The 21,982-nt window shown below is 50.3% G+C and overlaps 9 protein-coding genes across 9 annotated transcripts; 4 read left to right on the top strand and 5 right to left on the bottom strand.

The window, feature by feature from the left end:
- Positions 1-1,690: 1,690 nt before the first annotated feature.
- LRP88_03515 (uncharacterized protein) lies at positions 1,691-2,530 on the top strand (the record flags this gene model as incomplete). Its single annotated transcript, XM_083240134.1, has 1 exon — positions 1,691-2,530. The coding sequence occupies one exon, from the start codon at positions 1,691-1,693 to the stop codon at positions 2,528-2,530; it is 840 nt and encodes a 279-aa protein (XP_083105264.1).
- Positions 2,531-2,854: 324 nt separating this feature from the next.
- Positions 2,855-3,616, bottom strand: LRP88_03516 (transcriptional regulator PAI 2-type; the record flags this gene model as incomplete). Its single annotated transcript, XM_083240135.1, has 1 exon — positions 2,855-3,616. The coding sequence occupies one exon, from the start codon at positions 3,614-3,616 to the stop codon at positions 2,855-2,857; it is 762 nt and encodes a 253-aa protein (XP_083105265.1).
- Positions 3,617-4,326: 710 nt separating this feature from the next.
- On the top strand, positions 4,327-5,469 carry LRP88_03517 (L-asparaginase II; the record flags this gene model as incomplete). Its single annotated transcript, XM_083240136.1, has 1 exon — positions 4,327-5,469. One exon carries the CDS (start codon positions 4,327-4,329, stop codon positions 5,467-5,469), a length of 1,143 nt encoding a protein of 380 aa, XP_083105266.1.
- A 2,253-nt stretch (positions 5,470-7,722) lies between these two features.
- On the bottom strand, positions 7,723-9,618 carry LRP88_03518 (uncharacterized protein; the record flags this gene model as incomplete). The annotated part of the gene is made up of 1 exon (XM_083240137.1): positions 7,723-9,618. The coding sequence occupies one exon, from the start codon at positions 9,616-9,618 to the stop codon at positions 7,723-7,725; it is 1,896 nt and encodes a 631-aa protein (XP_083105267.1).
- Positions 9,619-10,120: 502 nt separating this feature from the next.
- On the bottom strand, positions 10,121-12,269 carry LRP88_03519 (uncharacterized protein; the record flags this gene model as incomplete). Its single annotated transcript, XM_083240138.1, has 5 exons — positions 10,121-10,396; positions 10,448-11,630; positions 11,691-11,827; positions 11,892-12,160; positions 12,212-12,269. The coding sequence occupies 5 exons, from the start codon at positions 12,267-12,269 to the stop codon at positions 10,121-10,123; spliced, it is 1,923 nt and encodes a 640-aa protein (XP_083105268.1).
- Positions 12,270-12,745: 476 nt separating this feature from the next.
- On the top strand, positions 12,746-14,486 carry LRP88_03520 (Aldehyde/histidinol dehydrogenase; the record flags this gene model as incomplete). The annotated part of the gene is made up of 4 exons (XM_083240139.1): positions 12,746-13,757; positions 13,823-13,844; positions 13,969-14,027; positions 14,077-14,486. The coding sequence occupies 4 exons, from the start codon at positions 12,746-12,748 to the stop codon at positions 14,484-14,486; spliced, it is 1,503 nt and encodes a 500-aa protein (XP_083105269.1).
- Positions 14,487-15,210: 724 nt separating this feature from the next.
- On the top strand, positions 15,211-16,354 carry LRP88_03521 (uncharacterized protein; the record flags this gene model as incomplete). The annotated part of the gene is made up of 5 exons (XM_083240140.1): positions 15,211-15,520; positions 15,586-15,593; positions 15,646-15,661; positions 15,712-15,799; positions 15,859-16,354. The coding sequence occupies 5 exons, from the start codon at positions 15,211-15,213 to the stop codon at positions 16,352-16,354; spliced, it is 918 nt and encodes a 305-aa protein (XP_083105270.1).
- A 448-nt stretch (positions 16,355-16,802) lies between these two features.
- LRP88_03522 (haloacid dehalogenase-like hydrolase-domain-containing protein) lies at positions 16,803-19,113 on the bottom strand (the record flags this gene model as incomplete). The annotated part of the gene is made up of 3 exons (XM_083240141.1): positions 16,803-16,852; positions 17,076-17,939; positions 17,997-19,113. 3 exons carry the CDS (start codon positions 19,111-19,113, stop codon positions 16,803-16,805), a joined length of 2,031 nt encoding a protein of 676 aa, XP_083105271.1.
- A 978-nt stretch (positions 19,114-20,091) lies between these two features.
- On the bottom strand, positions 20,092-21,831 carry LRP88_03523 (uncharacterized protein; the record flags this gene model as incomplete). Its single annotated transcript, XM_083240142.1, has 3 exons — positions 20,092-20,513; positions 20,570-21,501; positions 21,572-21,831. The coding sequence occupies 3 exons, from the start codon at positions 21,829-21,831 to the stop codon at positions 20,092-20,094; spliced, it is 1,614 nt and encodes a 537-aa protein (XP_083105272.1).
- Positions 21,832-21,982: the final 151 nt, after the last annotated feature.

The raw sequence follows: 21,982 nt of genomic DNA on the forward strand, positions 1-21,982 counted from the left end.
AGTAGCGGTCGTGCCGCAAACGCTGACTACGTAGGATTTCGATTGGAAACAACACAGAGGAGACGGGGTAAGTGAAATTGTGATGGAGGATTCTGGTTGAGCTTTGGTATGGCGAATGGTTAGGCTTGACCAATCATCATGTATCGAGGGTTGGAACAGGGCCAACGCAAACGTTTTCTTGATGGTGAGGTGTTCAACATGACGGGTTGAGTCATCACCTGGCTCTTTGACGAGGATATACTGTCGGTCAAAGCGGAAGCCCTCCCTTGTCACCTCGGCAAATGTAACTTCGACTGGCAGAAGGGACTTGATGGGGTAGATAAAGAGCTAGTGCCATGTTAGTGAAAATGGGCATTGGAGAGCGCATGACTCTCGGAGAGAAAAGAGCTGTACGCGTTGAATTTCCATTACTCTAGAGGGAGAAGCAGAGTAGAAACGAGACGCGAGAGGTTCATGTGGGTTGCTCGAGCTCGCTGTCTCGCTGCGCAAGACCAGAGATAAATCTACACAGCGGGGGGCACGAGCCTCGCTGTTAGATACCGAATTCGGTTAGTATCAGCAAAGGCAGGGAGGTGGGGCAATGGCTATTGGCGAGGCCGAGTGACGTAATAGAGAAAGGAGGCTAGACTGAGAGCAGGTTCCCTCTGTAGGTAGCTGGTGCTTGGCTTTTTGGACATTGGTTTTTTATTGAAGGTTGAAACAATTAGAGTTGAACGTAGATATGCCTTTGTTTATACCAGTTTGGACCAGCTCGGTTTTGCCTTTGCGAGACTGAGTGTGTCGGCATTCTTCCTCCTGTTGTTCATCCCTCCGCGCTGCTCGATTTTCAGCCACTTCGCCAGTTGCATATCGGGAACGCCTTCCGGACATCATTTTCATGTTGGCCTTGCCTATTCCATATTTGATTCCAAACCAGGCGTCAAAGCTAGACCCTGTCGGCTGGGGCGCAAATAGGCCCTGCAGATGTCAAAGTGGCCCATCTCCACTTCGCCCCTGACCCAATTATTGAATCATGACCTGGTAGGTGATAATGGGGAGCGGTTCCGAGACTTGTGAATTGGTTCCGCGCTGTGGCTCAGGTTTTACTGTAGCATGGAAAGTGACCAAGTGTGCCAACCACGCAATCATGGATTATGCTTTGAGTCATGGCATCGCGCATGATTCTTGGGACTGGTACAATACATGATGAGGCACGCTATAATTTCGAGCCAGACTCCCTTGACAGGCTGACGTTGGCTACCTAACCATCATTCACTGCCCTATTCACTGCACTTGAGTTTACCTTGCACTCATTGCTTGTGGCCACTTCATTGATTTCTGTCACAGATATCATCCAGTCTCTATTGAGATAGAAGCCATTTTCCATCGGCTAACTATGGAAGAGGTTGATCAAGCTGGCAAGGCACGAGATGCTAGAAAAATTGTTACGCTAGATGAACTAGCACTTCACAATTCTCTCGAATCGGGTGTTTGGGTCGCCATTTCCGGGCAAGTTTACGACATATCAGCATTCATAAGCGAGCATCCTGGCGGGGAAGATATTCTGTTTGAGGTGGCGGGGACCGATGTCACAGAAGACTTTTTCGACCTACGTATAGCTATCCTCCTTGATTGACACTTCCTCAGCTAACAGTAAGGTCTAGATAGCGATGAAGCTCAAGAATTGCTCCCTGCCTATCATATTGGATCGCTGGGCCTGGCTCCAAGATTGGGAAAGGACTTGGTCACTGGCCAGAAGCAGCGCCGTTCGTTCCTTCAGCTCGACGTCTGGCAGCAGGTTATGGTCCTCGAGAAGCGTCGTCTCTCAGACGACACCATTCTTCTTACTTTAAAATGGGATCATTGCGAAGAATTCGGCCTCCCTACTGGAAAACATGTTCTTTTGCGGGCGAGAGACCCAGTCTCCAAGAACAACATCGTTCGAGCCTATACACCAATCGCGGCGAGGGATGGTGTCGGTGAGGTTGACCTACTAATCAAAATCTACCCAAAGACGGGTACTAGGCTCGGCGGAAAAATGACAACGACACTTGATAGTATGTCTATTGGAGCTTCACTGGAGCTCAAAGGCCCCGTTGGCAATTTTGAGTACATGGGGCAGGGGAAATGCCGCGTTTCTGGCAAGACGCGGCAGGTCAACCGGTTTATCTTGATCTCGGCTGGATCTGGCTTGACTCCGATGCTACAAGTGCTTAGAGCTGTAGCAAAGGACACCAAAGACTCTACTGAGTGTCTCCTGCTGTACGGCAACCGCCACGAGAACGACATTTTATGCAGAGATGAGCTCGAGTCTATGGGTGCATTGGATGCCCGAAGGATCCGTGTTACGCACACACTGAGCAGTCCTAGTGCCTCGTGGTCCGGTCAAAGGGGCCGAATTAGTCAGGAGTTGCTGGAAGCAGAGGTTGAGCAACCCGAGCCAGGCGTCGCGGACCTCGTCCTTCTGTGCGGCCCCCCAGCGATGGAAACGGCGATCAAGCATGTGCTGCAAGCTGGCGGTTGGGCAGATGAACAGATTGTTTGTTTTTAGACCATCTACCAAAATTGGAAAAAAACTTGATCGGCTGCATAGTAGTCAGCTATCACTCTGTGGCCTGCCTCGATTTGCTGCTCCTCCTGTTCTGTTGTAAATCCCCTGGTGATAGCCTCACACAGATGCACGCCTATCTACCGGGCTTCGTAAATGTCTAATACCGTAATGAAAATCTTGACAGCATCTCCTACTTTAATGTGTCCATAACTGTATTCTTTGTTATCGTGGCTGATGGCTTCTTTGGGAAACTTGACCAAGTTCACAAAAGTAAATGTCCTCAAAAATTGTTTTCTCTATGTACTATTGGCCAGATACTTTCCCTCAACTGTCCTTCGCCTCCTTTAATTCACTACGCTCTTGAACCATGCCCGCCAGGCATCGGCCGACATCCGAGCCCATGGTTTGGAAACCAGCGACAACACCTTCCCGGTCACCCTTGCGCATTTCCTGGCTCATCTTGAATTTACCCTCGAGCCTGTCAAGACGAATCTCAATGCCGATGATATTCTTCTTCATCAAATCAATGTACCGGCTGGGTGCATCCGACACCTTCCATGGCTCTGGTCGATCTCCTTCCCCAGTGTAGCCCATGATTGACTTCTCAGTGTGCTGAGAAAGATCGTCGATCTGCTTGGACAGAAACCCTGAGGCGATCTCGCATTTGCTATCGTGATAGACCGTGATTTGTCCGTAGGCTTGGATGGCGGCGTAGTTCCACGTGGGTACCACCTTGGCGGTTGTAGGTTTCGTCTCGGTGTAGAAGCTCGGTGTGACGTAGTGATGGGGTGCTGCGGTGAACATGACGAGAACTTCCTGGCTTAAAACATTGGTTGTCGACTCAGTCAAGGCTTCAATCATGGCCTTGGCCTGAGGGTTTTGCCTGGCCATGTGGCCCCTCAGAACCCCCAGCTCAGTCTCGCTCTCCTCATCTTGGACGTCAAGAATGAACGGAATGTGGCTTGATTGGATCTGGGGATATTTTCCCGAGGGGATTGCCGTGGTAAGGACGCCGAGTGCGTTGTCCCGAATGAGTTGTCGAAGGACGGGGATGCGAGTTTCTGCGTGAACCGAAGGAATAATCATGATTATGCTGTGGAGGGAAGGCAGATAATGATGATTTTCACAGAACTTGCCAAGAGATTGACAGTGGCCATTTAAATACAACCAAGGAGCGGGTGGTTGCTCTTCTCGAGGTGTGTTCTAACTCGAACACAGGTCTCCGCGGAGTCGTGAGTGGAGCTGCTTGTTAATCAGTTGGACCACATTGGAGGTGATGTTTCTCATAAGATGGGCCGATGCATGACAGAAAAGCAGGGAGACTGTTTCTTCTTGCTTCGTGAGAGTCATGGCCATGCAGGACATGCTGTGTTTGTGGACAGAGTGGGGGCTAACGCTAGCCGTCAGCTCGCTGATGTTGTACCAAATCAGGTAATCTCGAGCGAGGCAACGGCGAGTTTCGGTCTAACGCAAGTGCTTCTCGGTCCCTCCTGAATGCGGTGCCTCTTTGAAACCATCTTCGTACCATACTAAGCAGTGTTCGGCTGTTTCAATGATTCCACCTGCGTATGCGTTATTTTATTGCCGGTAGTGTTTCTTTTCTGACGAGTTTCTTTGCCCACCATTGCTCCAGCAGTCGACCCATTCAGTGAGAGAGACTGTGGTCATTCTGTGACTCAATGCTGGGCCAAGGCTCTGATGCCGTGGGATTATAACCATCTTGTTTTCCCTAAAGTCGGCAATTTGGGAGCGACAACGACCAATCAGTCTTTGCAAACACGCTGACACCTTACTTGATGCCCTCTTCTCCTTATCGCACCATCACCACACCCATCTTCTTCTTCCTTGCAAACATTACCATGGTCCAAAACACCCAGTACCAGCATTGCGCTGTCTCAGATCGAGGAGGCATTGTTGAGAACACTCACCAAATCCATGTTGCCGTGACGGATGCTAGCGGGAAGCTCCTGTATGGAGTAGGCAATCCGTCTCGCATGACGCTTGCTCGGTCGGCCGCAAAACCGGTGCAGATTCTGGCCCTGCTTGAAACCAATGGCTTTGGCAAGTTTGGATTCAGCGATGCCGATGTTGCCCTCATGTGCTCTTCCCACAGCAGCGAGCAAAGTCACATCACCCGCGGCTCTGAAATGCTCACTAAGGTCAACGCACACGAGGGGGATCTTCGTTGCGGAGGCCATCCAGCTTTAGCGGAGGAGGTGAACAACGACTGGATCAAGAGAGCCTTTGTTCCGGGTGCGCTGTGCAACAACTGCTCGGCCAAGCACATCGCCATGTTGGCTGGTGCTAAGTCAATTGAGCCGGAGACTGCCAAAGACTACCACAAAGAGGACCATCCGATACAGCTCCATGTCAAATCTGTCTTTGAGGAGGTAACTGGCCTGGAGTCGGATGAGATCAAATGGGGTATTGATGGCTGCAACTTACCTGCACCTGCTCTTCCGCTACGAGATCTGAGTTATTCGTATGCTGCCCTCGCACGTGCGGCGGACGTTGCGTCTGAGGTTCCCGAATGCCAGGCATCGGCGCGACAACAGCACCTGGCACGTATTTACCGCTGCATGTGGCAGTTCCCCGACATGGTCGCGGGTAAAGGAAGGTTCTGTACAGAACTTATGCCGCAGTACAAGGGTGCTGTCGTTGGGAAACTAGGAGCAGATGGTTGCTACGGGGTTGCTGTCCGAGAGTGCGAGCAGATTCGAAGTTTTGGGGCCAAGGGAGGCCTTGGAGTTGCCGTCAAGGTTGAAGATGGGGATGTTGAAATTCTCTATGCTGTTGTCGTCGAGATTCTCGAGCGACTTGGAATTGGAAGCAAGCAACAAATAAGGAGTCTGGAAGCGTTCCACCACTTGTACCGAGTCAACACCGCAGGTGTAGTCACAGGGAAGGTGTCACTCCCATTTCATTTAACTTCATACTAGAACCACAGCTTGGGCCTCCATTAGAACTAGAATAATCGTGGCGAGGGAATTGATATGGCGGTTATTGGGACCATCGATAGGTTGCCCCATTGGTGATTCCGAGCAGCCTAGTTACCTGGATCAGTCTCTAGAACTCCACTTAGTCGTTCCACTAGAGAATTCGCTACCTTAAGCCAACTTGGGCATCTAGTTGCGAGGTTCGGGGACGCAGTACAACTGTACCATCAGTTGAGCATTCCATATGAAGTTCAGAAGCGTCGATTCTGACTCACAAGACCAGTGGCAGAAAGCTCTAACCCTTTCTACATGCTCTAAGGGGGGCTGTTATGTGAGATATAGAATCATTTAGCTGGTCACAGCTGTCACCAACACTCACCATTTAAATGACCAGATGGCCGTTAGACGAAATATTCTTCATCCCTTATACCCTCTCGCTTCGAGGTAAACAATATTTTCCCTCATCAAAACGAGAAGAGAAAAGAGTTACGCCTGGATTCCACTACGAAGTTTGGTTATTGACCTTTGTAAGAACTCAGGGGCTTCGTACTGAGTCAAGACTTGGACAGGTACGTTGGATCATCCCACCGCAGCCAGACTCACCAGGTGGCTTGTATAAAAAGTCGTTGTCGGCAGCTCACGAATAAAACAGGTACCAGGCCACAGAGTAGCCCCATACCGGCCATGATGCGTTATCTCCCCTTCTCCCTTGAACAGGGTTCTACCCGTCCCTGTGCCTCCACCTCCATTGAGTGTGACATCGAGAGCCCGCCCGCTGTCTTCTACGGCAGCGCAGAGGAAAGCACTGGCGCCCTTGTGTCTGGCCAAGTGGTTCTGATTGTTCAGGACGATGTTATTCTGGCAAATAAACTGGCCGCTACCTTGGACCGACATTCGTTTCAGACGCGACCGTATCATAACTCATGTCTTGATTGCCAACACCAGTGCTTCGAGATCGGGGCCTGGAATTTTCTCTCTCGCCCTGTCATGTTGCGGAAAGGACGACATTGGTTTCCATTTTCTATCCTTATCCCCGGCAATCTGCCAACAACACTGGACTCTCCCAACCTGAACGTGAACTACGAGTTCAAGGTCGCCGTTCGTGTGGCAAAGACAGGCACGGCGGGGTCAGCATTGTGGTGTCCTTTACAGTTCAAGAAAAGCCTTGTTATCAAACGCTCCCTCCCCGAGGCCTTTCCTGTACACCCGGTCATCGGATTCCCTCCGACGAGGATCAAAGCTAGCGTTGGCCGCAGACCTACGATCTATCCAGCCAAGCACAACCGTGTCACGTTGAAGTTGGATGGATTGGTAGATGGCGATAACGCAGCCCAAGAGATCAATTTCTGGCGCCCCAGGAAGCTCACATGGGTTTTCCATGAAACCAGAACGACGTTTTCACCGGCTTGTCCTAGGCATCGTCCCGACACTGTTACCCAGCCGGGCCAGCTTGGGTCAACTCACACCGAAGTTCGCATTCTAGCCGGCAAGGACGTGTATGGCGGTTGGAGATGCATCTATGATGGAATAAAAGGGGCAGCCGACATTGAATTTGACTATAGAGTTGCCAAAGGCAACGAAATCCAGTATGCATGCGACACTCGAACCCCTGATGGAACGGAGATAAGACATTTGCTCGAAATAGAGTGAGTGGTTAACAAGGAGAGTGCACCTGTAAGCAAGCCGCTTCTGGTGGAGCAAACGGGCACTTTTCGCTCTTTGAAACTACGGCGCAATATCACCCTGACCGAGCATCCAGGGTCGGGGATAAGCTGGGATAACGAAGTGCCGCCAGGGTATCAAGACATTGCTGCGAGCCCTGAGGAGCAGAAGGTGGGTAAAATCCTAGACGCATTGCCCAAATGTCTAGGAAGTGACCTAAGGTAACACGCGTAGCTACCTCCGTGATGACACAGCGGTGTGGCTTTTACTTAAGATTTTCTGGCCCAGTTATCCCATCAAGGGCCGGGCTTCAACTATAACAAAGAACACATTGTCAACGTGGCTTTTACTTACACTATCTAATGCTGCGCTTATAGCCCGACCACTTACCGTCTTAAGGCCACCCTGAGCCCGGCATAACGGCAGGTTCTTTATAAAGGCCGGATATATAACCTTATTTGACCACTGACTGTAGCAGAGGGAGATAAGTACTCGAGAAATTTTGAATCGCGGGTCACTACTCACTTAAGATCTAACGTTACCTCATGTCCACGGGTGGCAAAACGTGCATGACACTCTACACGTAGTGTCTATTCATTTGTTGTAAAATGACTGTGGTAAAAAGAACTTGGGCATCCTCAGTGTCACCGCCTCTGTCCTTGAACACGCACAAGCTGGCGTAGCCCACATCATACGGCCAACAACCCTATCCTTCTGAACAAGCAAAGCAAGTCCATTCCTATGCGAGAAGCGGTAATGCAGATGGGGGATACGATAAGCCCTTGCAAATCGTAGCTCTGCCGGCAGGACGAAACTGGCGACCTTGTGCGCAAAGATCCTATAGCACCCCATGCAAGTGATGCCCACCGTGTAGTCGTGCGGCGCGCAGTGTGTGGTGCCAGAACCACTAGAGTTCTCGGCCAGGATGCTCTGTGTGCCTCCGGACCAAACTTGCGAGAGTGATAAGGCGTCTGCGAGCCATTTTACATCGTCTTGTCCCTGTATCGGCCAGCGTGGCAGGGTCGGTTTGTTGAAGTTCCCCGTCAGGGCTTTTTGGAGACGCTGTACTTCTTTTTTGGCCTCTAGGTTTTTCATGACCATCAATGGCACCGCTCCATGCGTCCTTTGCATGGCGGCAACAAAGTCTTTGACGTCTGGTCCGTCAAATTCCAGAGCCGTCTTGGCCGCATATGAGAAGCTGAGCAAGAGATCGTGCTTGGTCAGTTCTCTGGGCTGTCGAACTACTGACACCACACCTATCTCTTGGAGATTCATAGAAAGAAGCTGACCGATGTCATTGAACCGAATTTCTCCGTCAAGAACTGGGACATGTCTCTCCTCTCCTAATGACCAAGTGAAGACGTCGGAAAAGGCGAACTCGGACCAGTGACCAGGCCCTCTGGGATCGCCCATCTCCATAAATGGCGTAATGAACAACGGAGACAAGTCTCCAGCCTTTAAGCACTCCCAAGCGACCTGGTAGAATTCCGTCTTGAAGTCAGAGGTCATCGGAGTGGCTGAGCTCGCAGGGACTATGCCTCTCAGGGCATGCAGGTAGTCCATCTGGTCTCGGCATCCCCTCTTGCTGAGGAGTGTAGAACCCATTGCAAAGTTGACTCTCTTCAAGGCTTTTGCCTCTCTCAGTGCTCCAAGGCTCCATGGAACCTGATTCTTGCCATTCTTGCCATTCTTGCCCATTTGCACTTTCGCCTCCAAATGTTGGGCCTGAGCATGATGCCTAAGCTCCTCATTCCAGACGTCATACAGTCGATTGAAGAATGCAGGGTCGTCCAGATCACCGAGGTATGTGCAGTCGCTTGTCATCATTCTGACAGACCCGCTTCTGATGAACTCCATAGCAGTCCAGACACGTTTGAAGTATTGCGAGTTGCACACAGAGATGACAGCAGCAAGGCGTTCTGGCGACCTTTCCTTTCTGTACAGCTGTTTGACCACATCTGAGTCTACATCGCCAAAGTAGATGATCGTCGTCTCGGCCGTGGTGAAGAGCTTATGCATGATGCGAATAATGCTGTTCTTTAGAGTATCAGACCACTGAGGCACGCTCAAGTAGTCAAGCCATAGTTCGCCAGCTGTATCCTTGGCCTCTTCAATGCCTGAGTAAATCTTGGTCGAGATGTCTAAGATGTTACGTGCAGCCACTGGGGTCTGCGGTACCGTCCGTCGTTGTTGCTGCACGTGGGAGATGTTGGAGTCCCAGACATGAGATACCGCCGAGAACCTGACTTGGTGCTCTGCCACGCAATTCATATGTCGATCGAAGAAGAGGATATCGCTCTTGTGAGTGGGCAGCACGGTGCTATAACCGGAGTCGTGGTTGCCTGGGGGCTCAACGCGGAACGTACGAATGAGAGCATCGTCGGTGAAGGGCTCTTGGCACACCAGACATCGTAAATCTGCTCTACCAGGCTCTCGCCATAGAGTCTCTAGTAGCCGCTCGCCCTCAGGGATGCCTTGGACCAAAGCCATCGTGAATCTTTGATAGAAGTTGGGAAATTAGGTGGATAAAGCTGGCGTGTGAGGGGTTTTATTTCATGCAAGCATGACTAATAAATGCTGTCTGACCACCACTTGAATGCATCTAGATCCTACACGCTGGTCCGTGGTGCTTTCGTGAACTTGGTGGTGTCCCCAAAAGTAATCATTAGCCATAATGATAGAGAACACGACTACTAATTTATGCTGAGCAGCTTGGTACTCTTAGAAACCTCATTAAGTTCGCAAAAATGCTAGCTTGGTACATGGTGCGTTATCCATCAGTCAAAACGTTCTCAAGGGGTGGAAGGCGAGTAAGAGCCCGTAAGCACCGCCTAGATCGACGGAGATGACGTAGAGAGTAGCACGTGTTACCACGTCTCGACGACGAAACAGTGGCGTGACTTTAACTTGTACTACCTATATAATACAGGGCTTACAGTCCAACCATAGAAAGTCTTCCAGTCACTTTGAACAGGGCGTAGCAACAGGTACTTTACACAGAGCGGATGTGTAGCCTTGTTCGACCACTGACTGTGGCAGAGAATGACAGGTTGCCCTCTTCATCAGCCGTGACCATCTTCCCTTGGCATTCGTACTGTCCGCCAGGCTCCAAGCGAGAAATGCCCAGCTTGAAGACTCCGTCGTCTGCTGACGGATAAAGGACAAGCTCCAAGTCCTTGGATGTATGAGATCGTGCCTTAGCGACGAGCACACCGGGATATGGCACCTTAGAGAGAATTGGGCCGTTCAAAGTTGTCTCCGATGGTCCCTGCAAGTTAAATGTTAGCTTCTGGCGAGTAGACTAGTTAGACGCGCAAACCTTTTGGACCATGCGGTTGTAAGCTCCGGGGCGAAGCAGAACCGCTGTCAAGGCCGCGTAGTTCATGAGAGTTGAACATTTGGTGAGATCGAACGACTTGGATCCCGTTGAAGTGGTTAGGAGCCCCCACTCCTTCTCAAGCTTCTCAATCGCAGCCGACTTCAGCGCCTCCTCGCCATACTCGGCTGCGCCAATCGCTACTTGCGAGAACACAGCGTTGGCGCTTGATGTGTAATTTCCAGTATCAATATTGTCAGCACCTACCAAGCCCGTCATAGAAAGCTCTTTAGTATCCTCGTCGAAAACTACATTTTCCTCCCGGACAATGGCCCATAGTCTTCGAGAGATGTTGCGAAGAGGTCCAAAGCCCATCATGACAGCACCCAGGTCCCCAGCAGCGCCAGCGATACCAGGGATAGCGAAGCCGGTGAGCTCGGAGCGGATAGTCAGGACGCTGCCACTGGTCTCGGTGAAGTTGGTGTTTAGTGATTCCTCGAACGAAGGGAGAAGCATCTGCGTCGCCTTTGTCTCAAAGACACGGTCGTAAAGAACTGCGCCCGTCATACCCTGAAGATTGCACATGACGTAGATCCAATTTGGCTCGCAGGGGATGAGGCAATAGGGGCTAGACGACCACTGTCTAACCAGAGACTCTTGCAGATCATGAACGCTATACTTGTAGCATCGGTTGTCGGTGATGTGAAAGTTGAGGCTCCCAGGCTGGGTATATCGGTAATCGCCAGTATTTGCCGTGTAAAGCATGACACCATGAAGAAGAAAGCCCGTGACCATGATGTTGTCATGCTGAACTGGGTCCCAATCCAGCGAGAACTTTCCAGCTAGTCGTTCCCACTTCCAGAACTCGAGGACCTTTTTGGTTAGAGACCTTTCAATGATTCTCCGAAAGGCCTCTGAAACGTATCCATGGACATTGGGGGCATACGCTGCCTGGTAAAGCCCAAGGATGTACATCATCTGATATATCTGGTATCGTAGAGCTGAAGTCTGGAACTGGTCAATAACGGTGAAGCCAGACCAGTCGTCGAGATCCTGAAAAGCCTGATCGAAGAGGAATTGAAGCTTTCGAAGAGCTTCTAAATCAAGCTCTTCATCCTCTTCGGGCTTTGACTCTCTGGCAGCAGCTTCGTCCATTCGGGCAAGCTGCTGTGGAATGATGGTATTTCTAGCTTCGCGTGTCTTCAGGCCTCTTATCCGTTCCGCACTTGCAGACCGATTCGCATACGTAAATAGTGCTACAAGACCGCCAAGAGCATAGAGGCCTGCTGACTCCCAGACAGCATCGGGTGTAACGGCGTATGCGCCCAGGATGGAGAGCCCCCAAACGAGGATGGGGAAGATAATGGCGCCAGCTCCGAACCACTTTTCAGGTTCTAAGTTAGCATATAACGGCGAGGAAGGGCATATCCAAGAGAGTATTACTGACTGCGAACAGGGCCGGAGGAATAGCGGTAAAAGTAAGAACAAGAAGTATGTAGCCCAAAGGATTGGCGCTGGCAAGGTATCCTGCACCAGGAAAAACAAGCCCAAGGGCTGCGGCTCTATAGTTTGACCCAATGGTAAGCCATGGTTGGTAAAAGAGAGCTGTGCCAAGACAGGCTGTTGCAATCCAAACAGTGAGTGTCACAGCCTGGACGTTCTTGCGATGGGGCCCAGTGCCGACATTAGGGGGAATCAACTCCTGGACGTAAGAGCCTAGAATGGGTTTATATTAGGAAGAGGTGTAGTATAATGTGCTTAACATACCTGTTGGTCCTACGACCCTGGGGCTTTCGCGGGGGTTTAAAGTCGACTTGATGCTCATTACGTGGTCCGGACAATGCCAAAAGTCTTGATGGGAAGACAGCAGGGGGGATTTAGCAGATTGAGTGTGAACAAGTAAAAATATCTTCTGAGCTCTGATAAGATCTTATCCAAAGTACCTTAGTCTTGGCGTTACTCGTAGGCCTCGGTTTAGAGTTACCACATTATTACTGATACTCCCGGTTGGAAGAGATATCTTAGTCTGACAAAGAAATCCCGATGTTGCGGTTAGGTAGATCCGGCCCCGCATTGTGAGAGACTAGGGTAGACGGAAGTTTGTCGAAGTTTGTCGAGTCAGAAAAACATGACAATGATTGAGGTGCCTTGGCTGGGGAGCCCCAGGTCAATACTACACTAACTCGCTACCAGTTCCATCATAATCTCACGAGCCTTGGTGCATTTTCCCCATTCTTTCACCCCAATTTACCACTATTCTCCTCGTTTGCTCTTTTCGTCCCAGATCGCTGCCGTCTCGAGATGACCACGCCGTCCATAGCAAGGCCATACGCCTCTCTCCAAGAGTGCAAAAGCGCTCATGCACAGTTAACCGACACGTTTTCGACTGGAAAGACAAAGTCGCTTCGATGGCGAAAGTGGCAGCTCAAGCAGTTTTGGTGGATGCTGGAAGACAACCAACGAGCCATCACCGATGCCCTTGCCGCCGACCTCAGGAGACATGAGATGGAAAGCCTAACATCAGACCTTCTTGGACTCAAAACAGATATACTGGAACATCTGGAGCATCTCGAAGAGTGGGTGGCCGACGAGCCTGTCAAGTCGGCAGGCTTCATCATGAGGAGGCTTGGGAAAGCGCGTGTCCGCAAGGAACCGCTTGGCGTGGTCTTGGTCATTGGGGCTTGGAACTTTCCCTTTCTCCTGACACTGCAGCCTGTGATAGCTGCTATCGCAGCTGGCTGCTGTGTACTGATCAAGCCCTCGGAGCTTTCGGTCGCGTCCCAGGACCTCATGGCTGATTTGGTCAGCCAATACCTTGATCCTGAGGCTATTCGTCTGGTCACTGGGGGACCCCAAGAAACGACAGGCCTCCTTGAACTCAAGTTCAATCACATCTTCTTCACCGGCTCTGGCAAAGTGGCTAGGTACGTTTCAGCTGCTGCTGCGAAGCACCTCACGCCAACTGTACTAGAGCTAGGGGGCCAAGGTCCTGCCATCGTGACGAGCAAGGCCGATGTCGAGCTTGCGGCCAAATGCATCGCCTGGGCCAAGTTCCTCAACGCTGGACAGATCTGCCTTTCCGTGAACCACGTCTTTGTGGACCCCAAAATTCATGACGCCTTTGTACAAAAGCTCGTCTACTGGACAAACAAGTTCTCCACTTCTGGACACATGTGCAAGATTGTCAACAGGCGAAACTTTGACCGCCTGGCCAAGCTTCTGGGCGGCTCAAAGGGCAACGTGCACCAGGTGAAAGTGGATCAGGAAAACAGTATGATGAACCCGGCAGTCGTGACTGACGTTGATATGAAAGGTGAGTTACGGTTTTTCAATTCCCTTGCAAGACTTGTCTAGGTATTGACTTTGGTACTTCCCTAGATTCGTTGCTCAGTGAGGAGCTGTTCGGTCCCATTTGCCCGGTCATCAGAGGAACATACAAGGATGCAGTCAGAAACATTAAAAGGCAATGAGACACGGAGATCTGCTTGTAATCACCTGTAGTTGGTGCTAACCTTTGTTTACAGTCTACCCCACCCTTTGGCCATCTACATGTTCAGTAACGAGCGTTCTGAAGTCGAATATGGTGAGAACAAAACGGCTGGTATCATCACTTTGACTGACACAATGCCTAGTCCTTGACAATACAAACTCAGGTGGCGTCACCATCAATGATGTACTGATGCACTACGCTGTGCCCGGGGCACCATTTGGTGGTGTTGGAGAGTCGGGAATGGGATACTATCACGGCAAATACGGCTTCATGGCTTTCACGCATCAGAGAACGATTGTGGAAATTCCATCCTGGCTGCATAAGCTGACTGGGGCCCGGTATCCCCCCTATGACGCTGGCAACAAAGGCAAGGTTACGGTCAAGAATCGTCTGGGTTTCCGTCGAGGTGAATCCATGGAAGATCAAACTGTTGGGGGGTCGAACCGGTGGGCCAAGGCAGGTATTCTTACTTTTGCCGTGGCAGTGGCCCTGTATCGCTGGAACTCTGTGGAGACAACTTTGTCGTGGATATCTCGTGGGTTGAGTCGATGATTATGCCTCTTGTTTAGAGATTGGTTGCTGTGGTTGCTGTTGCTCTTCATTAAAACTTCAAGCGTGACATCCTGGGTTGCCTCGTAACGAGCTGAAAGATCGTTTCATTGTTTCAAAGAATCACTTAGATGACCATTGTAGGCTTCTTGTATGTGGACTCGATCCATTCACAATACTGGGCTTACACGTTTCTCGCTAAACAGATGTTTATTCAAATTAATGTAAAGGAGCTCACAGCCTTGCTTGATCTAACTCGTGCTACTATTGGGATCGTTGTTTAGATAATGCCTCTCCTTGGACTCTCCATTAATGTGGCTAGAAACTGATCACCTCATGGCCTCTTTATCTATTACTCCCGGCTCTGTTGCAACCTATCAAAGCTAATTGAAATTGCCTTGACATGATTCATCATCCTGACCGTAGATTTCTGAAACGAATAGTTATGAGGTTTTCCTGTCATCTTTTAGTGACTGGAGGGGGGATCTACTGCCATGCGCACAGCGGCGTCCAAAAAGACGTGTCAGGAATATCTGACATGGGTAGATCAAACATACAAACAGCGGATTCCAACCCCAATGACATCACCGACTAGAGGTAGCTGCTTCCAGCATTGAGTTTGAGTTCCTCGTTCTTTAACTTAGCTTCAATAGGCCGTAATGATTCACAATGCTGCAAAGATTTGTTGTCCATCTCACTCATTCTGATCATCCTCCGTCACATCACCATGTCGCAAGCGGGCACAATTTTCGATTGTTTGGTGTCTAAGGTCGAGATCCTTACTCATGATTATAATCTAGAGCTCTGGGTTGTTCCAGGTCTCGTTGTCTCTGGCCTTGGCCTTGTGTATGCTGTCAACAAATACCTTACTCAACGAGCCCTTAACCACGGCACCAAGGCGTCTTTCGACTGGAAGAAGGAAATCATTCTCGTCACTGGTGGATCTGGTGGTATCGGTGGCGCGACCGTGCAGCAGTTGGCGAGTAAGGGCACGAGAATTGTCGTGGTAGACGTTCTACCCTTGACATACAAGGCTCGTACGTCGACCGAACGGAGGCATCTGCTTTATGGGTTACCCCAAACTCACTGACAATGGTTACAGCCTCCAATGTTCACTATTATAAGTGTGACTTGACAAACTACGAGCAACTCCAGATTGTAGCTGGAAAAATTAGACAGTATGTCCTGGCCCTGAGCCCCTAGTGCTGAAGCTGACAATCACCCAGAGAAGTCGGAGATCCCACCGTAATAGTTGCAAATGCTGGCGTGTGTCGCGGCAAGCCGGTTCTCGCGGCCACTAAGCGAGACATTGAGCTGTTTGTGCCCCTAATTCCAAGTTTGACGCCCTCGACTAACTCAAAAAACCACTCACAAGGACCTTCGGAGTCAACACGATAGGTCTCATATGGACTATCAAAACCTTTCTTCCCGCCCTGGTGGCTCGGAACCATGGACATCTCCTCATTGTTGCTTCACAAACCGGACACATGGCGACTGCGGGTGCGACTGACTACTCGGCCAGCAAGGCAGCCGCCATCACCATATATGAAGGCGTTCATAGCGAGATCAAGCATGTTCACAAAGCCCCTGCTGTGCGCGTTTCATGTATATCGCCCAGCCACGTCCAGACCAACATGTTCACGGGCATCAAGTCCGTGCCGGGCATGTCGAGCATGACAACGGGTTACCTCGCGGACAGGATCACGGAGATTCTCTATGGAGGGAATGCTAGGAATGTTTTGGTTCCCGCGACCACATCTGCTTCTCCTTGGGTTCGTGTGTTACCTGACTGGTTGCGAGTCTACATGCAGGACCTTTCATCCAGTGCCTTTACAGAGCTAAAGCCGCACGATCCTCTGAAGGGACATTAGAGAATGGAATTGAAAAGCGACATATATCGAAGGTCGGATGGTGTGAGAGAGAAGGGGACAGTAGGTATTTTGGTATGACACGTAAATAGTATTAGCTAGATAAGTATACAGAAGGAAGGGCATCTACTTCTATTATTATCCATTTAAGCTGCTCGTCGTTTACTATTGAACCCTCGATAGCTACCACCATTTGCCTAAAACCTAATATCCAAGGTCTTGGTTATACGGTATCAGGTTTTGAAACTGTCATTAATTCATTACTTGAGGTACTCCATGATATAATGGTTGATATCCCCATAAACAACACTGCTAGACACGCATCACTCGCACATATACTGTGAACAATAGACGTTACATATTTGGAATATTAAAGTAACAACTGATAAATCCAACTAGACCTATTCAGAGAATGCCAATCTCTTATTTTCCCTTCCAATCCTTGAACTATTCAAGAGAACAACGGCACTACTGAAACCCATACCCAGGCTGAACCAAACACTGCATTTGATGAGTTAGTGATTATTCAGAAAGGAAATGGCTAAATGGAATATAACTCACGAAGACAAAGGCTTTGCAAAACCAATAACACCTGAAGCCCAAAGGAGTGAGAGTGCGTTGTAAGCTACTGCCCACCCCATGTTCTGCGAGACGACTCCAACAGTTCTCCGTGATAGGTAGACGAGAAAGGGAATGTGTCTCAAAAACTCCGGATCTGACTTACTGTTTCCGGTTGTGAATGGAGTTAGAGTCGCATCTGCGGCATCGAAATCCCCAAACGCAATCTCTTGGCCAGGAACGCAGACACTGAAAGACGCTGACATGAAACACGGAAGGTCATTGAGGTTGTCACCAACAACCAAGACTGGCCCGTGACGACGAAATCGGGTAACTACCCCTGCTTTGTCCTGTGGTAGCGAGTTGGCGAAAACCATGTCGGCGTCTATGCCGACCTGGCGCGACACTGCAGTTGCGGAGGCAGCATTGTCGCCCGTGATCATGCCGATGTTGATGCCCATCTTCTTCAGCTCCTTTATGACGGTGATGGCCTCAGATCGAACCACATCTTCGAAGACTATCACGCCGACTTGCGTTCCGTTGATGGCCACAACAACTGGGGTGGTGACGGCACACCTCAAGTCCGCAGGGATGCTGGAAAAGTCAACTTGGACACCCAATGACTCGATGAACTTGCGGCTCCCGATAGCTAGGTGCCATTTACTTAATGAGACTTTGGAAGTCACAGTGCCTTGGACCCCACGACCCAGGTCATGCGACACTTCAGGCACGAGCGTGCCTGGAGTTCTTTCTGTGGGCTGCGGGGAACCTAGGCTGCCCATCTGCCGAAGGCTCTCGCGGACTATGGCATGCGCCACTGGATGCTCAACATCCTTTTCCAGCTCCCAGATGGCTCTCCAGATGAGAGTGCTCTGCAGTGACGGATATGGTGCAAGGGAAACGTATCGGACGCGTAGGTCGCCGTGTGTGAGTGTTCCTGTCTTGTCGAAGAAGAGTGTTCGGACGCCTGCCACATCCTTGAATCGACTGTACGTGGTAACTAGCCGGATACCGGCCTTCGATGCTCTCACTGTATCAAAGCGTTAGTTACCCATTTAACTCAACGGTTGCACTGATGTCTACAAACCTGTCGCTAGCAACTTGCAAGTAGGAACACTCAAGCTCAAGGCACATGGGCATGCAGCCAGCATGATGCCTGATGCCCGGCCAAGCATCTCCGTCAAGCTGCCTTCGGGTAGGGAGTAGCCTTGTGCTACACATACGGCAGCCGCAAAGACAATGATAGAAGTAGTGAAGTACTGGACCGCACTGCCGATGCGCGATTCCTGGGGTTTGAATTCCCCAGAAACCACAGATTCCAACATCGCCCCCAATCGTGTGGAGAGACCACAGGACTTGACTGAAAGAACGAGTGTTCCGTGCTCAACACGGCACCCAGCGAACACAGCATCGCCAATATGAACCGTTCGCGGTAAGTTTGAACCGTTAAGCCAGGATTCGGTGATAAGAACTGAGTCTGAGCTGACCACAACGCCATCGGCAGGTATGTGCTGTCCTTGGTCAACGACAACAAAATCACCGGGCGAGACCATGTCGATGGGCTCAGTAATGGGATTCTCCCCGCTAGCATCGCGGCAGACCGTTGCCGTAACTTGAATCAGATTAACTAGGGGCGAGCCAAAGTCGAGGCTGCGTTGAGTCAAGGCGGTCTTGAGTAGCCGACTGCCCAGTACGCAAGTGGACAAGATCGGAATAGAATCCAAGGCAGGATGGTAAAACCGATAGGTGCCAGACTGATTAGCCGTGCAGGCACGAGAAATCCCCTGCACCAGCGAGAGAAGGATACCAAACGAGCCAAGTGTCGACATATCGGGTTTACGCAAGTACCATATGGCACGCGCTGACTCGATATGGATACCCAAACTGGCCACAAGACTGACAACAATGGCTACACATAGGGCGAGATCTATAAAGGGATCAGACCCAAGATGCAACATGCTGGACACGCAATGAATCAAAGGGATCATCAGCGACGCCAGGGCCGAGACAGTGAAGGCACGTCGCCAAGCAAGAACATTGCGCATCCTGTTATCCAATGGCGACTGGATCGAGGACAGGAGGCCGACCCAGCCATGAGAGTTAGACACAGGAGTGGGATTGGCGCCATAACCAGCAGAACGAATCGCGTTTATGATGGTCGTCCGTGTCACTGCCTCAGTGGATGTGACTCGAGCTCGGAGCAAGGCGAGGGATATAGATGCCTGAAGAACACCAGGAACTTCCTCGATGGTGGTACGAAGGGTTGTGACACAAGAACCACATGTGAGGCCGTCTAGACTAAAGACGTGGACCTGTACTTGTGTTTGTGAGGCTCTTGTCGTGGCTTCGAACACTGGCCTCTCCACATTGCTACTTTTGGAGGCATCATAGGGTGGTTTGAGGGAGTAGAGCAGCTTCTCGTATGCTCCAAGAAATCGAAAAACGACGTAAGCGGCTACCGCACAGCAAGCCATAACAACAAAGAGAAGGCTGAATTATGCACATGATCTAAACCTTCCTCTCACTTCGATCCCCATCTTGTAGGTGGGTATAAGCGGGAGATGAGCCGGTCCGAAGTTGCGTGAACTGGATCAACACACCAAGCTAGTTAGTGGGTCAGCTACAAGGGGGAGATATTTCTGACAAGGAAATTTCTGACACACCTCGAGCGCCAAGACGGGCTACTTTAGCTTTTAGAGAAAGGCTCGGGCTCGGACTCTTCGTGGACTCCGTCACCAGACCATGACTCGGAAGTGCCAATTCGAAATGGATCTTGAGGGGCTATTTCGTAATTTACACGAAACCAGCTAGGGGAGTGCATGAGAGCGTGCCGGTGCTCAGTGCAGGTTACCCTTGCTTTGCTTTGCAACCTACTTAGGCTCGAGCGACAACGGGTACCAGCAGCCAGATAGGATTATTCTGAGTTACCATGTCTAATCTATTGGGGTTTATTATTGGTATGAGCCAATAAATGTGTTCTCTTATTATGGCCATGTCGTTGTTTCCAGAGATTCACAGTGTTACTACAGTCCGACGTTCAGTGAAACAGCGCGGAAGAACCTTTTTTTCTCTTGCACTCTAGACCTAGGTGTACAATGCGGTGCTGAGCTCTATGTATTCTGATGCTATGATACATGTCTTGCTCTCTCCGTATCACAACATAACAGCCAGTTCGACCAGGTCTACCACTCCGGTTTAGATCGTCCCCGTGATCCTGACGGGATCAGATATTCTAGACGCGACTTCTCGAGCTTGAACGCCGGAGCTAGAACAGAGATTTCATCTTCGATACCCCATTCCCTCCCAGATATCTTCCAAAAGTACTCTGGGTGTTCAAAAATATCCGGCCGGACCTTTTTGATAGCTGCATGGGTTTTGACAAGCAAAGTCTGCATCTCATCAAAATGCCTGACATGGAAACCCTGGTTTCGAGATAAAAGCTCCTTGCACTGCAGCTCGTTGTACTGCCCGAGCCTGTAGTACCAGATATTATACTGCGTCAAGCTGACATCAATGTTGTACGTGGCGTCTTGTTGAGTGCGCTCTAACAAGGCCTGTAAAATGGCGATAGCGCCAACCAGGCCGACCTGGTAATCTGAATTCGCTAGAAATACTGTGAGTAAAATTGATTAAGTGAAAGAAAGTGCGTGGAATACTTACGTAGCAATGGAACGACTGGCTCATCCAGCCCCATGAACTGACCTTGAAGCCACGAGATGCCTACTAGACAATCGCTGATTTGCTGCCACCCGGACCGATGGGCCAGAGGACCCTTGAAACCGTAACAGTTTTCTCGTGCGTAGATTAGAGTCGGATTGATCTTGCGCAAGCTGTCTGAATCGAAACCAAGCCGTGCCAATGCGCCTGGTCGGTACCCATCGATAAGAACATCGGCCCCCTCGACGAGTTTTGCAAACGTAGATTTGCCTTCGACAGTCTTCATATCGATATTGGTATCTTTCTTGCCGGTGCTGAGGTCGACCCAGAGAACGGACAGATCAGGAAGGTTTTCGTTGGTTACCTTGATCACTTCTGCGCCCAAGACAGCCAATAGCTTAGAGATAACCGGGGCCGCAATAACTCGAGAGAAGTCGATGACACGAATACCTGCTAGAGGCTTAAAGCCTTCATTTTCAGGTGCTGGCCAGGTACTGCGCGGCGCGGGCAGGCTTGTCTTGTTCCATAAGGGCTCTGCGCTGATGACTTTGCCGTGATCGGAGGCGAAAAACTCGTCAGGGGTGAGACAGGTCACGCCGGCTTGCCGGAGTTCATCGTTGGCTTTGTCTTCGAGAAACTTTGCGTCGTATTGGACCACGTGATCTGCGTAGATCTGAATGGCCTCCTCTCTAGTGACATCTTGCTTTTCAATGCCAAGCATACTCATTGTCGGCGCAGGATTCATGGATCCGTGAAGGTGATAAAAGCGACCATCTTTCGTCTTATAGACATTCGTGGCCGCGACGTGGATAGGTAGGTTCAAGTCATACAAGCCTCCCTTCTTCACCTCAGACATGATCTGCGGGTGCTCAAGGAACGACTTGCCGTTGACCGTTGGGAGAAGAACAGATTCCAGGAAGATAGATGCAAGATCCCTATTCCTAGTTAGTCTCGATCATACGCTCACCCCCCTTACTTGACTCGACGAAACGCTGTATGACTCACGTGTTGATCTCGATCTTTTGGTACCCAATGCTATAACGATCAGCAGCGACAGCACTAGCTGCCGCCGCTAGGAGAGCAGTCAAGGAAGATACAGATTCGGTAATCTTGCAAGGCGTGGGGATGAATGGCCTCGGGTCGCCAATGAAAGTAATTTTCTCCGTGCTCTCGGTGAAAGAAGGTGGTAAAGCGAGCCGCTCGTCACGGAGAAGATTATCGTGCAAGATGCGTGCACTTTCTTTCTGGACAGAGTAGTCGTCCATCGTTCTTAATCGCAATGTACAGGATTCGGTTCGGTACCAATAGCATAACTATTCACCGTCGTAATATTGGCTCGATTTTATTTCTCTGCATCATTAAACGGGCTATAACAGCCACTGAATCATCGTTGCGATGAGTTGATTATTTGGCGAC

This window comes from Fusarium phalaenopsidis (assembly GCF_050370095.1).
Source record: "Fusarium phalaenopsidis strain FUZ10S chromosome Unknown contig_32286, whole genome shotgun sequence".
Taxonomy (NCBI): domain Eukaryota; kingdom Fungi; phylum Ascomycota; class Sordariomycetes; order Hypocreales; family Nectriaceae; genus Fusarium; species Fusarium phalaenopsidis.